This window comes from Bufo gargarizans, chromosome 5 (genome assembly GCF_014858855.1).
Source record: "Bufo gargarizans isolate SCDJY-AF-19 chromosome 5, ASM1485885v1, whole genome shotgun sequence".
Taxonomy (NCBI): domain Eukaryota; kingdom Metazoa; phylum Chordata; class Amphibia; order Anura; family Bufonidae; genus Bufo; species Bufo gargarizans.
In genome coordinates this window covers 358953862-358971529 of record NC_058084.1, presented here as the reverse complement: position 1 = coordinate 358971529, position 17668 = coordinate 358953862, and the positions used below count along the sequence as shown (strand labels likewise).

Genomic DNA, 17668 nt, shown 5'->3' with positions numbered 1-17668 from the left:
TATCATAGTGAAAAGTAGTATAATAGCACCACCACATTATACCGTATGTACTGCTACAATCTGCACTCATCGCATCTTACTGACATGCCATTGTATTCGAAAACATTCTATTATCTACCAAATTACCATCTAATACTACTTCACTATCTATCTATCTATCCTTGAGCCTATTATCGATTTGTCTATCATTAAGCCTATTATCTATCTATCTATCTATCTATCTATCTATCTATCCTTCATTGATCATATTATCTATCCTTGTCTGTCCTTGATCTATCTTTCTATCTATTTAATATCTATCTATCTATCTATCTATCTAGCCTTCATTGATCCTGTTATCAATCCTTGTCTGTCCTTGATCTATCCTTGAGCCTATTATCGATTTGTCTATCATTAAGCCTATTATCTATCTATCTATCCATCCATCTATCTATCTATCTATCCATCTATCTACCTACCTATCTACCATTGAGCCTATCATCCATCGATTTATGTCTATCATTGAGCCTATTATCTATCTATCTATCTATCTATCTATCTATCTATCTATCTATGCATCTATCTATCTTTGAGCCTACTATCTATTTGTCTATCATTGAGCCTACTATCTATCTAGCTATCTATCTACCATTGAGCCTATCATCCATCTATTTATGTCTATCATTGTGCCTATTATCTATCTATCTATCTATCTATCTATCTATCTATCCTTCATTGATCCTGTTATCTATCCTTGTCTGTCCTTGATTTATCTATCTATCTTTGAGCCTAACATCTATCTATCTATTTATCAATATATCTTTGTATCATTATTATTATAATTATTTATTTAAAAGCGCCTTTCATTCAATGGCGCTGTACATCAACAGTGGGTTACAAATACATAATATAAAAATACAATAAACAAGAAACGATTAACAGACTGGTATAGAGGGGGAGAGGACCCTGCCCGCAAGAGTTTTCTATCTATCTATCTATCTCTCTTATATATTTATCATAGACCTAGTACATTACTTATTCCATCATTTTTTTCCTGCCTTACAGATATTAGCAGTTCTAAGTAGGAGCTGGTTGGCTGTACCAAGCAGAATTCATTCCCTGTAAGGTTAACCTGACTGCAGCTCACATCAACTAAACTTCTCTGAGCAAGTAAGAAAAGCAGCCTAATGGTTAACTAATGACCGATTCTCCTCCATCAGCATCTGTGCCCTGCTAGAATGTAATCATCCTCTTAGAAATAAATTTACATAATCACAACCAAGATTGTATTGTCCTAAAAAATAACAAGAGGGATAATGCATGGCTCCTATGGATTGTCCCTCACTGCTGCCCTGCCAGAAGAACTAGGTTATGTCCAGAAAGTGGGACTGAAAGGAGCTGTCCATGGTGCTGAAATGACAAGCCTGGATGTTACTGGCTCCTCGCTATTAGACAAGATAAATTCATGATAAATGCCATCCACATGTGCATCACAGAGACCTTTGAAGGCTATACATAAGTCATTGACATGACCCTTGCACTGGAAGATGGGCTTGTCTTCATCCTCCAAGTTAGAAGTGACCTATAGACTGGACATGACCAGAAAACAAAGTGAAGACTTACGTGTTCCGTCGAATCTAGTCGCTATAGTATCTAAGAAGGTGTTCTGAGGTGCTAGTAATCCTTTCATAACAGGCATTTTTCCAGCCCGGTGTGGAATTCTCCATCAAAGTTTATAAACCAGGATGTTTTGGAAGAAAGTGCTGTGGGGGAGGGATGAAATGAGGAAGAGGAGGTGGTGGGTGAGGTGTTAGTGGTAAAAAGAGGAGGGGTGCCTGGTGACTCCTGATGATTATCCCTGGAAGCTCTCAGTCCACCACAAGTCCGCTTTATCCTGAATGCTGCAGCTCAGCACAGCTGTGACCTTCCCCAGTCAGCTCTCCAAACCAGAGGAATGGATTAATGTAATCTTCACTAAATGCCTCTGTATTTGTATAACCCAAGCCCAAAGTTACCAGACCCTAGTCCCTTCCATGGATGAAAAGCCAGCACACCAGAGCCAGTTAACCCCCTCTCCTCAGACTGAGCTAGTCAATGCTAGGTGACTGTCTCTGTCTTTTCAAGCCTTCAGCAAACCCTCCAGTGATTGTTCACTCCGCACTGTGGGCTTAAATTGCTCCATGCTATTCCACAGAACCATAACCTGACACACAGCTAAATTTAGATCCATGCAAAAGAAAGGGAAGAATACTGCAAGCGCTGACTTTGGGCTGCAACACAAAAGCAGGAGAGGTGATGGAGAGAGAGAAGCTAGCCAGGAGAGCAGCTGGGCTGTATGATAGCTCAAATGCAGACCTTTCTCTATTTAATTTAGCCATTTCTTGTTTGGAAAGTCGTTCTCTCCATGTGTTTTCTATAAGCTCCAGACAATGCCTAGCAGACCTCCAAAGGAAGCAGGCGGATCTATTGTGCCTCTCTGCTGTGAGTGATCTAGGACAACTTTGCCAGCATGGCTTTCACTCCTTCACTTCATTATTTCTGAATGGTTTGAACGACGAGCCATTAGCTACTGCTCTCTTACCTGGATATTAGTGCATCCAGTATATGATGCAGAAAGGAAAAGGACAGAGCTCTTGACACTTGTTTAACTAGTTACAGATAGATAGACATAGATATATTAGGGATAGATAGATAGATAGATAGATAGATACAAATATATGAGCCATACATAGATAGATAACTATGAAGATAGACAGACATAGATAGATATATTATGCATAAATATATAGATAGACAAATATATTCAGCATTGATAGATACATAGATAGATAATAGACAGACATAGATTAGGCAGAGATAGATAAAGATAGATAGATAGATAGATAGATAGATAGATAGATAGATTAGGCAGAGATAGATAGATCAGACGTAGATGATAGATTCAGCAATATGGTACAAGGAGGAGCTTAAAAAGCATGTGAAAGCTATCAAACGAGGAGACAACCACATCTGGATAAAAATAAGCAGCTCCATCCTTAGCTGTCAGTATTACATCTACCTCTGTGCAGCATACATCCCACCATCAGAGTCCCCCTATTGCAACCCAGACATCTATAAGGTCCTACAAAGGGAGGCTGCCCAATTCCAGTGGCAGGGTACTGATCTGCAGTGATCTCAATGCTAGAACTGGCACAGAAAAGGACTATCTAACCTCACAAACTTTTATATAAGCTTATATAAGTAAGACTGACAAGGGTTCACCCAAGCAGTGAAGGACTTTAATAACATCCTGTACACCATGGCAGAACTAGCAGGTCTGAAATGGACTAATTTCAAAAGACCTAATAACAAACAGTCCCATAAATGATTTGACAGCGACTGCAAGGCTGTACACCATTTCCTAAGTGTGTCTCCAACCAAAAACACAGGGACCCCGACAACAGAGATGTGAGGGAGGCCTACTACACTCTATGCAGGCGATACAAGCACACCCTCAGAGAGCGGAAACAGAGGCACGTCTTCCACAAACTCAAGCAGCTTAAGGACTCCCTCCAGGACAATTCATTCTGCGAAACATGGCACCAAATGGGCACAAAACATATGGGCAGAAACACTCCCTCCGCATTTAAAATGGCAGCATCTGACTCTATCAAAAACTTCCAGAACCCTCTGGACTCATCAATCACCATGCAAGAAATACAGGAAAGAATAACCCTGCTGAAAGGCAAAAAGGCGAGCGGTACTGATGGCATCCTGCCAGAGATGATTAAATATAGCTCCCCAGACATACACACTGCACTGGCAAAATTATTCACCCTAGTCCTCAGTGCAGGACACTTCCCCCAAGACTGGAACCAAGGCCTCATAACACCCATCTACAAGAATGGGGACCAATATGATCCAGCCAATTACAGAGGGATCTGCGTCACCAGCAATCTGGGCAAACTGTTTAACAGCATCATCAATAAAAGAATTCTCACCTTCCTCACACATCACAAGGTCCTCAGCAAAATCCAAACTGGGTTCATGCCAAACCACCGCACCACTGACCATATCTACACCCTGCATAGCCTCATCAAGACACACATCCACAATACCAAACGTGGCAAAATATTTGCCTGTTTTGTGGACTTTAAAAAGGCATTTGTAGCACCTGGCCTGTTCCTGAAACTCTTGGAGAGCGAAATAGGAGGGAGAATGCATGATGTCATCAAGAGCTCATACACCAGGAACCAATGCAGCGTAAAGGTGAACGAGAAGAGAACGGCTAATTTTCAGCAGGTACGAGGGGTCAGATAGGGCTGAAGCTTGAGCCTAACACTCTTTAATATCTACATCAATGAACTGGCTGCAGCTCTGGAGGCCTCCTCAGCACAAGGCCTCCCCTACATGAAGTTCCTGCTGTACGCCGATGACCTCCTGCTTCTGTCTCCAGCAGAGAGAGGCCTCCAAGACAGCCTGGCAGTACTAGAAAAATTAAGCACCACATGGGCACTACCCATCAATCCTAAGAAGACCAGGAAAGGCCAAAATAAAGCCCCCACTCCTTCCTTCACATTAAATGGGTCCACACTGGAGAATACCAACAGCTACACCTACCTGGTGCTGTAGCTTAACCAATCAGAGAGCTTCAAAGCAGCAATACAAACCCTGAAAGGCAAATCCTGCAAAACCTTCTACACCATCAGAAGGCAACTCTACCACCTCAAACCACCAGTCTGGTTCTGGCTGAAAATATTTCATGGTGTCATCACCCCCCGATCCTGCTCCATGGCAGTGAGGTGTGGGGCCTGGCCACCTACCCAGACCAGTCAAAGTGGGATTCCAGCCCAACAGAGACCTTCCATCTGTAGTTCTGTAAATACAGTCCTGACCACTTGAAAAATAGGAAAAAAAATCATATGTAGTATGGCTGGATTTTACCAAGGTTACAAGTAGAGCTTCAACATGCAACAAGAAGAAATGGGAGTGAGACAAAACATTTTTTGACCATTCAATTTAATGAAAACAACGAATAAACTGAAACAGGCTGTTTTTTAGCTGATCAAAAGTTTAGGACCACACCTCCCAAAAAAAACTAAACCCCCCCAAAACAGAAATCCAACTTCCAAACATGAACTCAGTAATGAGTAGCTCCGCCGTTATTGTTGATCACTTCAAAAATTTGTTTCGGCATGCTTGATGCAAGCGTTTCCATGAGGTGAGTGGGAACATTTCTCCAAGTGGTGATGACGGCCGCACGAAGGCCATCTGCTGTCTGGAACTGTTGTCTATTTTTGTAAACTTCCCTTGCCATCCATCCCCAAAGGTTCTCAATTGGATTTAGATCAGGGGAACATGCAGGATGGGCCAAAAGAATGATGTTATTCTCCTGGAAGAAGTCCCTTGTCCTGCGTGCATTGTGTACTGTAGCGTTGTCCTGTTGAAAACTCAGTCGTTACCACACAGACGACGGCCCTCAGTCATGAGGAATGCTCTCTGCAACATCTGGACATAGCCAGCGGACGTTTGACATCCCTGCACTTCCTGAAGCTCCATTGTTCCACTGAAAAATGTTTTGTCTCACTCCCATATCTTCTTGTTGCATGTTGAAGCTCTACTTGGAACCTTGTTAAGATCCAGCCATGCTAAATATGATTTTTTTTTGCCATTTTTCAAGTGGTCTTAAACTTTTTTTTTGTATTAACATTTTTTATTGTTTTTTATAAGGTCATAAATATTATGATATTGTACAGATACAATAAGAAGGAACATATTTCTTTACAGACAATAATAAGACAGTATCCAATTGAATACCAATAATCACATATCACGTAAAAGATACGATATTCAGGTTAGGCTTGATGTAGACCTGTATATAAGGTAAGGATGAAACAAAAAAGTTTTTCACAGTAACATAAACTGTAAGGTGAACAGAACCAAGTAACAAAAGGGGCAACATTAAGGTAGTTTTTGCCACAGAGCCTTATATATTACCAGAAGAAGAGGATGAATAAACATGAACTTCAAGGTAAGTAAGTTAGGCTAGGGATTATAGTTGGAAGGGTCAAAGAAAACCTCTGTATTGTTTCCAGGGTGACCAGATGGCTAGAAAGGTGGGCCTGGATCGGAGTTCCCAATGTGAGAGCTTTTCTAGCCTATAGATCTGGTCCACTTTTTGTATCCACTTAGCCATATCAGGAACCTCTGAGGAGAGCCAATGGGACGCAATGAATAGTCTGGCGGAAGCCAGGGGCATGAGGAGCAGGGATGTACGCCATTTGTTCAAACCCTTAATGCCTAAGTTCAGGAGGGCTGATTCAGGAGAGCAGGATAGAGTGGATTTACAAATGTGGTTGCATTTACTAATTATATTGCGCTACCAATCGTTAATAGGTTGGCATTCCCACCAGATGTGGAAGAAAGAACTCTTAGAGGTCTTGCATCTCCAACATATGTTAGAGCAGATAGAGGAGTAAAGAGAGATCGATTTGGGGGTCTTATACCATCTCATCAGGATTTTGTACCCGTTTTCTTGAATACGGATGCATCTGGATATCTTATGGGGAATCAAAAATGCTATAGAAATCTCTGTGGGAGATAGAAAGCGTCCCAGATCTTTCTCCCAGGAACCAATTATAGCAGGTTTAATAAGGGAAGAGGGAAATTTTAGTTGTCTATAAATAACCGAGATAGTCTTTTTAAGGGGTTGATTCGAACCTACTATAGTATCAAACCACAAGGATAGGAGAGGTATTGGGAATCCTTTAAGCAGCGATTTGACTTTGGAAGTGAGGAACCTTTGCAGGAAGGTAAAAGCAGCATGTTCCTTTTAGTCAGAAATGAGTAATTTAAGAGGTTTGACACAACCCCCTTCATCCAGTAGATCTGAAAGAGGAATATCTGATAATTTAATTGAAATGGGGCAGCTCTCTTTTAAAGCAGAAGGTGCCAGATGGTCTTAAACTTTTGATCAGGACTGTACCTCCTCCAAGTCCATCGCAGCACCTCCAACATTGCGTGCCCGGCAGAGCTGGGCAGGTTTCCACTATGGCTCACCATGCAGAAGAGGGTGATATCATTCTGGGCGCACAAACAGGGCAGCAGCCCAGGCTCTTACCACCACCAAAGCTGGCTGATCAGCCAAAACCCTGCGCCCTCCAACCAAGTGTCAGCTGCCTGATCAGCCAAAACCCCCAACATGCCATTAACAAAGCACAAATAAAGGGGGCCATAGAGGCTGCAAAGAGCAATACATAGAGGAATAGAGAACCGAAATAAACAACTCCCAGAAACTTACTGTATACAAATTTCTGCAAAGGGACTACACCATGGTGCCCTACCTGGAGAGGATACCCCACCCAAACACAGACAGACCCTGAGCCTGTACAGACAGAGTTCCCACAGCCTGGAGATGGAGATGGGGTGGCACAGGCAGACATACAAACCACAGGAGAGCAGACTGTGCCAGCACTGCTACACTGCAGAAAATACCCATGAGGGTTGCTTACTTCCAGAGACTCTCCGCTCACATCCCAGAAGTCACCTCCATAGATGAGCAAAGGAAACTCCACATCCTACTGGGGAAGAGGAGTCCACTGTCCCTATCCACACCATGGATGTGTCCCCATCCTCCAACTCTACCCAGTTATTTCTCACTTGCTTTGGCAATGCTAAAATGTATTTAGTCCTGCCAATAAAGCTGATTTGAAGTTGAATTGAATTTGATAAGATAGTTGGATGTGACAAACAGGTAGATATTAGATTGATCGATCGATCAATAGATAGATAGATAATTATATTATGTGTCATAGCATTTTATGTGTTATGACCATTTTTCTATAAAGCTGCAACTACCACTGTGCAATGTATATAAATCATTAGCAGCTACAGTTATACATGTGAGTTATATAGTCTTTCATATCCTATGTAGTAATCCATTTCTGGCTATTTCCCATAGTAATGGCATCCATTTCACTATACACGTTGGCTGTCGCCTAGATTTTCACATGGTTGAGAATGGAACGAGAATTCATTATTATGCAGATTCCTCTGTCCCTATGCCCCCCACTTTACCTGTCAGTGTTCATTATAGTCTATCACTTTGTTCTTGAATGAACAAACCCCATTATAAATAGTTCTGGGGGTATTTTAATTGATGGCACTAGTGCAGAATGATATCAATATAAACCATCCAGTTATAATCATTATGACCTATTGTGGCAATATAGGAGGGCTCCTGGAAAAGACACTGTTATTAGAAGGATGAAAAATTGCACACGAAGGACCAGCGAGGGAAATCTCTGTGTAAAAATAGCATCACCCTTTATCAGCGGCGGAGATGTTCTTCCCTTTTTTTTAGGAAGCTGTCTGATATCCAGCAGAGAGATTTACTGTGTATGGTACAGGAAGCAGCGTGATATAAGCAAAGTAACTGGAGGGCAGTCCTATTTAGCGGGTATGCCATAAATCATTTGCTAGGAGAGACCAATGGCTCAGAGGCAGTTGGTACTCAGAGGAATCATCCAGGTACCCATTGCTGAACACGCAGTCTCCAATGGAGCTGTAATTAGCTATTTCCCCTACAAAGCGGAGGAGATTCTCAGCTTCACTGTCAAGATATTTAACTACTAAGACGCCTGGAATGAATGATCTGTCATCATGTATTGTACATAATTAATGTGAAATGTCATTTCAATGTTTAATAATACAATGAAACAACATATAGCAAATGTCCAGGTAGCAGGTTATAATATCAGTAATTCATAGGGATCATGGGTGGAGATCAGCGAATTTCCTGAACTAAGTTTCTATTGATTCAGTCCAAATAAATTTGCCTTGTATCTAAAGTGTTCCAGTCGAAATGAATTTTCCCTGAAATTCGGATCGAAGTCCACTTCGTGGACCTCGATTCGCTCAACACTGTATATGACACTCTGGGGTCTCCTAGGACTGTATCCAATCCCTTCCAAGATCTTTAATGCCAAGACAGCATCTCTAATGTCAAAGTGACAGAGATATATATGGTTGTAAGCAAACAGATGCTAGCTGGTGGTAACAGCCTGGTTAAAAATACGGTTGGATTTTTATGCTTTTAAAAAAGGGTCTAAATTGACCCTGTTTTGGGGGCAGATGTCTTCTGTGTTTATACACACATTGTGGTTTTGGAAGGAGCAATGGCTTGCTTTTAACAAGCAATTAACCCCTTAGTGACCAAGCCTGTTTGGGCCTTAATGACCAAGCCAAATTTTGGAAATCTGACGTGTCATTTTAGCTTAGAATAACTTTGTAAGCTCGTCACATATTGTACTTTACTTAGGTGGTAAAATTATACCGATAAAATATGCATATCTTTATTAAAAAAGTGAACATTTATGAAAATATTTAAAAATTGGCACATTTTCCTATTTTCAACTGCAATATTTCACATACATACATAAATACTATTCAATATTTTTTATCAGAAATATATTACCACATCTTTACTTTATTTTGGCTGCACTTAAATTTTTTTTTACTTTTTATTTATTTATATATATAGGAGACATAACATTTCAACATAAAGTTTGCAGAGGCTTATAAGTGTCAGAATAATAGAATCTCCCAAAAGTGAACCCATTTTAAAAACTAGGCCTCTTAATGTATTTATCTATGGGTGTAATGAGTTTTTTGACCCACTAGTTTTTTAAAGAAATGAATGCTAAGAAAGTATTAATTTAAAGACATATTTTTCCTACAGAGCACATTATTATTGGTCCCTGATGGTTACTGTGCTGAAGGTAGATCTTTAGCACAGTAACAAGTGTGCATGTTTGCGCCATTTTTTATTAATTTTTTATTAGATGTGGGGGGTGCCCTAATAACTTTATTTAAACATATCTGGGGGCCATATTGCTCCGATCGGGGTGTTGGGCGACCCGATCGGGGCATTATTTGAACTTCTCTCTCCTCTCCTGAGGAGAGAGACCTTACTGTGAGCGGCGGCGGCTGGCTTTCAGTCTACACATGCGCCGGGCCGCTGCTGCCATCTTTCTTGAGGTAAGGGGGGGTGGGGGGTGAGGATCGGGACCCGGCTTAGGACCAGAAGCGCTGGGGGACCATTTCGCTGCACAGGAGACTTTCTCCCTCCTCTCTTACATGAGAGGAGGGAGAAATTTTAGTGCGGGCAGCTCCGCTGCCGGCATTTTCTGTGATGGGCGTGATAAAGTGTATCACAGCGATCACGTGATCAGAGACCGCTTGTCACGGTCTCTGATCACTGCCCCGAGCCCTCAGCTACCTCCGGTAGCTGCGGGCACAGAGCTACAGTGATTGATTTTATAGCTAACTTGGGCTGAAGTGCCTCTGTATAAAGGCGGCGCTCCAGCCCAAAGCCCCTTAGTGACCGCCGTAAAAACACGTATGGGTGGTCACTATAGGGTTAAAATATGATCAATTTTTGGGGAGTGACCACAGGTTTGCTGTTATTTTAAAATAACATATATTGTCCTGGAAAGTGAAGAATCCATAGGTTTTTACAAGAAGAAGAGTAAAAAAATAATTCCATTTTTTTGGAAGCAGTTTCAGAGTATAGGTTGGGGTTCCCAAAAGCAGCAGGACAAAATGGAACACAATGATTAAGGCAGGAGATGCACAATTGTTAAGGGGCAGTTGTAGTCGCAGCATAGAACGCAACAGGATGGACAAGACAGGAGATGTGCAGCTATGTGGTAAGAGTAGTAGTAGTAGCAATTGGCAGAAGTAAGGTTGATAACTGTGATGCACACCAATATGTTAGGTACACTAATCTGTGACCAACTTTTTTATGATAAACTTTGGAATATTTTTTTCTTAAAAAATGGTCAATTGGTCAGAGTCCACTGCAATATATGTTAACTGTATGTCAGGTGACACACTGGATAAATATTTTAAAAGATTTATTGCATTATGTGATGAATGTGGGGGTATTTATTAATAATCATTTGAGTTGAGGTATAGCCTCTTTGAGACAGCCTGACTGTCTGTGTTTGTGACCTATGTGATAATGATTGGGCTGATTTGCATTAATTGGAAGTTAAATTATAGATTTCAATTCTACATACTAGCAAAAGCAGTCCAAAATGGCTGCCACTACCGGCCTCCCTGAGGCAGCCTGAATAAGTTACACAATATGACACACTGTCTCTAAAACCTCTCTGTGAAACTATTACAAATCTAACTAGCCATTGTCTTCTCCTCACTGTGAAAGAAACTCTGTGACACTAAACTAGCTGTATTGTGTTTTTTTACCATCTCTTAACAGACGTGCCCCTATCTAACAGACATGCTATCCCTCAAACATCCAAGCCCAAAAAACACATGCAGGTCCTGGCTGCAAGGTTACAGAGTGCCTAAGCCATTTCCGCATACATCACAGTTATAGGTTATCATGATTGGCTGAGACTGTCCACAAGGCAATATGCGCAGGCCCACCAGAACAGCGAAACGTGATCCTCATTCATCTTCTCATCTTCCTCATATTGTGATGTAAAATGTCGGATGCCACTTTTATTATTATGCATGACAAACCCCAAAAATGTCAGATTTGCTCAACTCTAGTCATAAGCACTATTCAGAGTATGTAAATATCAGATAATATGCAAGGAAGGTACAGTAAGTCAAAAAAATAGAAAGATAGATCCCTTCTGACCCAGGTAGGGTACTGATACCTGAGCACTATAAGTTAGGAGAATATAAAAAATGAATAAGAAAAAAAACTAAAGAAGTCATACTGAACTCTCTGATCAACTACTGCTCCCATTCTGACACTTCTGGATTGGATGCTGGTCTCTACCTCCTGGTCCCTCTAAACACACAGAAAATGACTGCTCAGCCAAACCCTGGCAGCAGAGAGGATCCAATGCCAATACAAAACCTAATATTGACCATGTAGTTCAGTATCACAAGATTGTTGGATAGAGAGAATGTGGATGAATATTTAAAATACTTGAAGAGGTTTTTCTGCAAAAAATATTCTAGTTTTAAAACCAGCACCTAGATATATATACTTTTGTAATTGCATTAAATGTAGTTATTCAACAAAATCAACCTGTATAGTGCCACCTGCTGTTTGTTCCATTTCTAATTTTTCTGTCCACCTCACTGTTGTGGACATACATGTTCCGTTCCATCCTTCAGCTGCCACTAGCTGCAGCATGCAGGACACTCCTGCTGAGAAAGGTAATGCCCCCTGAAATAAATGTAGCAGAGAATGAATGTTTATTGATTGATCCCTTAACGACCTAAATCGCCGGCACTTAGCGCCAAAGGACGAGCGTTCTCATCCTGCAGTCGTTCCTCCCCCTCGCGTGCGGTCCCGTAATCAGCGGCAGAGATCCAGCTGTTACTGACAGCCAGATCCCTGCTGCATCCACCAGTGATACGCCGACGCTTAACCCCTCATATGCCGCGGTCAGCACTGACCACGGCATATGGGAGGTTTGCGCTCCCTCACCTCATCAATCGGGTCCCCGCGCTGCTGTGGCAGGGACTCGATGGATACCATGGCAAACCCAAGCCATTCCAAGGCTTGGGGCCTGGCATGTACGGAGGCCTAGGAGGCCTCAGATGAACACCGTAAAAAAACAAAAATGAAAACGGTGCTAAATTAAAAAAAATTATCACCTTACATTACAAAAAGTACAACAGCAAGCGATCAAAAAGGCATACGCACACCAAAATAGTACCAATCTAACTGTCACCTCATCCCGCAACAAATGAGCCTGAGACAATCGCCCAAAAAATAAAAAAATATGGCTCAGAATATGGAGACACTAAAACATATATATTTTTTTGTTTTAAAAAAGCTGTTATTGTGTAAAACCGGCTCTATAAAAATATCACATGACCTAACCCCTCAGATAAACACCGTAAAAAAAAAAAACTGTGCTAAATAAACAATTTTTTGTCACCTTACATCACAAAAAGTGTAATAGCAAGCTATCAAAAAGTCATATGCACCCCAAAATAGTGCCAATCAAACCGTCATCTCATCCCGCAAAAATCATACCCTACCCAAGATAATCGCCCAAAAAATGAAAAAACTATGGCTCTTGGACGATGAAAACACTAAAACATGATTTTTTTTTCAAAAATGAAATCATTGTGTAAAAGTGACATAAAAAAAAAGTATACATATTAGGTATCGCCGCGTCCATATCGACCGGCTCTATAAAAATATCACATGACCTAACCCCTCAGATGAACATGGTAAAAAATAAAAACTGTGCTAAATAAACCATTTTTTCTCACCTTACATCACAAAAAGTGTAATAGCAAGCTATCAAAAAGTCATATGCACCTCAAAATAGTGTCAATCAAACCGTCATCTCATCCCGCAAAAAATGAGATCCTACCTAAGACAATCACCCAAAAACTGAAAAAACTATGGCTTTCAGACTATGGAGACATTAAAACATGATTTTTTTTTGTTTTAAAAATGAAATCATTGTGTAAAACTTACATAAATAAAAAAAAGTAAACATATATTAGGTATCGCCGCATCCGTGACAACCTGCTCTATAAAAATACCACATGATCTAACCTGTCAGATGAATGTTGTAAATAACAAAAAAAAGGTGCCAAAACAGCTATTTTTTGTTACCTTGCCTCACAAAAAGTGTACTATAAGGCAAACAAAACTCATATGTACCCTAAACTAGTACCAACAAAACTTCCACCCTATCCCGTAGTTTCTAAAATGGGGTAACTTTTTGGGAGTTTCTACTCTAGGGATGCATCAGGGGGGCTTCAAATGGGACATGGTTTAAAAAAAACAGTCCAGCAAAATCTGCCTTCCAAAAAACGTATGGCATTCCTTTCCTTCTGCGCCCTGCCGTGTGCCCGTACAGCAGTTTACGACCACATATGGGATGTTTCTGTAAACTACAGAATCAGGGCCATAAATCTAGAGTTTTGTTTGGCTGTTAACCCTTGCTTTTTAACTAGAAAAAAAAATATTAAAATGGAGAATCTGCCAAAAAAGTGAAATTTTGAAATTGTATCTCTATTTTCCATTAATTCCTGTGGAACACCTAAAGGGTTAACGACGTTTGTAAAATCAGTTTTGAATACCTTGAAGGGTGTAGTTTCTTAGATGGGGTCACTTTTTAGGAGTTTCTACTCTAGGGGTGCATCAAGGGGGCTTCAAATGGGACATGGTGTCAAAAAAACCAGTCCACAAAGAACATCTCCAACTATGTAGTGAGGCTTCTATAGGTTCCATGCATCTCTCTGACCACTCCCCAATCTTCCTCTCTGTACTGGCCCCCAATAGTACCCCCGTACGCTTCAATTGGAGACTAAATTAATCTTTATTGGGACATCAGTCCACGATTGATTTGATCTCCGATCATATAAAGGAATTCTTTTGAATTAACAAGAGTCCCGACCTCTCTGCTAATTCGCTTTGGAATGCGCATAAACCCTACATCAGGGGCCAATTCATCAGTATTGGCTCTTACCAGAGGGAAAAAGCAATAGATGAGGCCCTTAAAAACATTCAAAGGCTTGAATCTTATCACAAAAGTAACCCCACAGATGCCCATCTCCAAGAATTGTCGAAGTTCAGAGCTGAGCTAAAAACCCTCCTCCAAGCTAAATCGGCCAAATTTATTTGAACTCCCAGCACAAATTGTTTGCCCATACTGATAAGGCTACTAAATTTTTAATGAATAGGATAAAGAGTAGGAGAGCTGCAAACTATATACATCAACTCACTTGCCCTGAGGGTAAGCCCATCTTTTCGGCCGTCCATATTGCTGCCCAGTTCCGTTCCTTTTATGAAAACCTCTACAACCTCCCCTCCAACGCAGCTCCTGATACATGAGCCCCCCTCATATCATCTTTTCTCAACTCCTCCAACATCCCTACCATAACGCCAGAACAAAAAACACTCTTAGAAGCTCCTTTTACCCTAGTTGAACTTAACAAAGCATTAAATCAAATGCCGAAAGGTAAGAGCCCTGGCCCAGACGGCTTACCTGTGCCGTACTATAAAACCTTTAAAGAGACCCTTTTACCACACCTTCTTGAAGTCTGTAATTTATCCCTTAAAGGGGTCCCACTATCCAGAGATATGACGGTAGCCCACATCACGCTCATACATAAAGAAGGGAAAGACCCCAAACAGTGTTCCAATTATAGGCCCATATCCCTCCTAAACATAGACCTCAAACTCCTGGCCAAAATGCTGGCCAACAGACTGGCTACTCTTCTCCCCTCTATTGTTCATAGGGATCAGGTGGGCTTTATCTGCAATAGGGAGGGTAAGGACAACACCTCTAGAGTGATCAATGCTCTCTGCCACGCCAACCACACCTCCTCTCCCTTGCTTCTTCTCAGCACAAATGCCGAGAAGGCATTCGACAGGGTGAAGCATGCCTTGCTCAGGTTTGGCCTCCCTGATCCCTTTGTTCAAGCCACCTTTACCATGTACGACCAAGCATCAGCTCGGATCATGGTCAATGGGAACCTCTCCTCTCCATTCGCCATAAAGAACGGGACGAGGCAGGGATGCCCTCTGTCTCCACTTCTGTTTATATTAGCCCTAGAATCGCTCTTGTCTATCATTAGGTTGGACAGGAGAATTGAGGGTCTATGTTTGGGAGGCAGGGAACAAAAACTTGCAGCGTTTGCGGATGACGTCTTAATGATGACGGTTAATCCTTCAGCCTCACTCCCTTGTATCCAGTCCCATCTCAACCTTTATAGCGCGGTCTCCAACTTCAAGATAAACACCAACAAATCCCTAGTTCTATGCTCAGGTATCAACCCCACTGCCAAACGACGCCTTATGGAAAACTTGCCCTTTAACTGGTCCTCTCCCACCATCTCCTACCTGTGTGCAACAATTAGCCCCAAGATAAATGATTTATTTTCCCTTAATTATGTCCCCCTTAAATCTTCAATCTTTAATTCCATTGACAGTCTGGCCCAATCCAACCCCACCTTGTCTTGGTTTGCACGCAAAAACCTGCTCTCTTCCCTCTTCCTCCCCCGCCTAACCTATTTACAACAGGTTCTCCCAATCCCTGTACCCAAACATTATTATGCAGCACTTCACAAAAAGTTCAGATCCTTTATCTGGAATGGGAGGAATGCCAGACTTGCCTTCTCCCTCCTCACTAGGCCTAAGAGGGACGGGGGGATAGGCATGCCTAACCCGGAGCTATATGGTAAAGCTATTCTCCTCGCTCGTGCAGTGGCATGGCTACGCCCAGCTACGCATTCTTCTGTAGTAGAAATGGAATTGGAGATACTAGGGAAGCCACCTAGGGCCCTCTTATTAGGACGCCAAAACATCGTATTTGAATCACTTTCTCACTCCCCTTTTGTCAAGGCTACTCTTGAGGCTTGGAAGTGGTTCTCTACATCCCATTGCTCAGAACCTTTCCCCTCTCCACTTCTTACAATAAAGGATGCGCTCGGCACAGCTCCCCCAGCCCTGAGAGCGACCACATCGCTAGGACTGTCCTCTTCAACAATCGCTCTCTCATCGCTGTTGGACCCTTCTGGCAAACCCCTTGGCTTAGACGCCATGAAAGGCCTTCTTAACCCTCGCCCATGTGATATGTTCTCAGTAATATATCTTAGAGCATACTTAAAGGGACTCTGTCACCAGTTTCTGACCCCCACTTTTAAAAATATGGTTCTGTGCATGGAGCCCTTGTGATTCCTATTGTGGTCTTATAAGCTAAATCTGCAGGCTCATTTAGTTAAAAAAACGTTTTATCTAACCTGTCAGTCATCTTGTTAAGGTGCCCAGGGCGTTGCTCATGGCTTGAAGATGCCGCCTGCCGCCGTTCGTGCCCAGCTCCTCCTCTGCTCTCATCAGCGCCGCCTGAAAATACTTAGATACGCCTCCGGCTCTCCCTCATTCCCCCCTCCTTCTTTTCTAAGATCCCGCACGTGCGGCAGTGTTCGCGTTATCGGGAGGTTGAGCGAAGTGCCCGCGCATGCGCACTTCGCTCAATGAGGCTGAACGGAAAAGTCCGCACGGGCGCATCAGGCACAGGCCTGTGTGCACGCGCGGGATCTTAGAAAAGAAGGAGGGGGGAGTGAGGGAGAGCCGGAGGCGTATCTACGTATTTTCAGGCGGCGCTGATGAGAGCAGAGGAGGAGCTGGGCACGAACGGCGGCGGCGGGCGGCATCTTCAAGCCATGAGCAACGCCCTGGGCACCTTAACAAGATGACTGACAGGTTAGATAAAACGTTTTTTTTAACTAAATGAGCCTGCAGATTTAGCTTATAAGACCACAATAGGAATCACAAGGGCTCCATGCACAGAACCATATTTTTAAAAGTGGGGGTCAGAAACTGGTGACAGAGTCCCTTTAAACCAACACATTCAACTAGATGCCCTCCAACGTCCCATAGTCTGGTTCGAGTCTGTGATCTTCCTCCCCTCAGCCCCTAAGAAATTGATCTCACAATTCTACAGTAGACTACGCTCGGCCCCTATGCTGGCCAAACCAGCCTTCCTGAAACAATGGGAAGCAGATCTGAATATTACTATCCCCTTCACATCCCTTCCCAAGCTTCTTGAGTCTCCCCACAAGACCTCCCGTTGTGTCCGTATCCAGGAGAATGGATACAAGATCCTCACAAGATGGTACCATACTCCTGATAGGACGGCTCTTTTTTCCCCCACTGCCTCAAACACTTGCTGGAGGTGCCTTCAGGGAAAAGGAG

The 17668-nt window shown here is 42.3% G+C and overlaps 1 protein-coding gene across 1 annotated transcript in view; it reads right to left on the bottom strand.

Moving 5' to 3' along the window:
• The window catches only part of KCNH8 (potassium voltage-gated channel subfamily H member 8), a 638835-nt gene extending 637157 nt beyond the window's left edge, over positions 1-1678 (bottom strand). Inside the window, exon 1 of the mRNA XM_044294135.1 lies at positions 1603-1678. Coding sequence (XP_044150070.1) covers positions 1603-1678 — 76 coding nt within the window. The remainder of the gene's footprint in view (positions 1-1602) is intronic.
• Positions 1679-17668: the final 15990 nt, after the last annotated feature.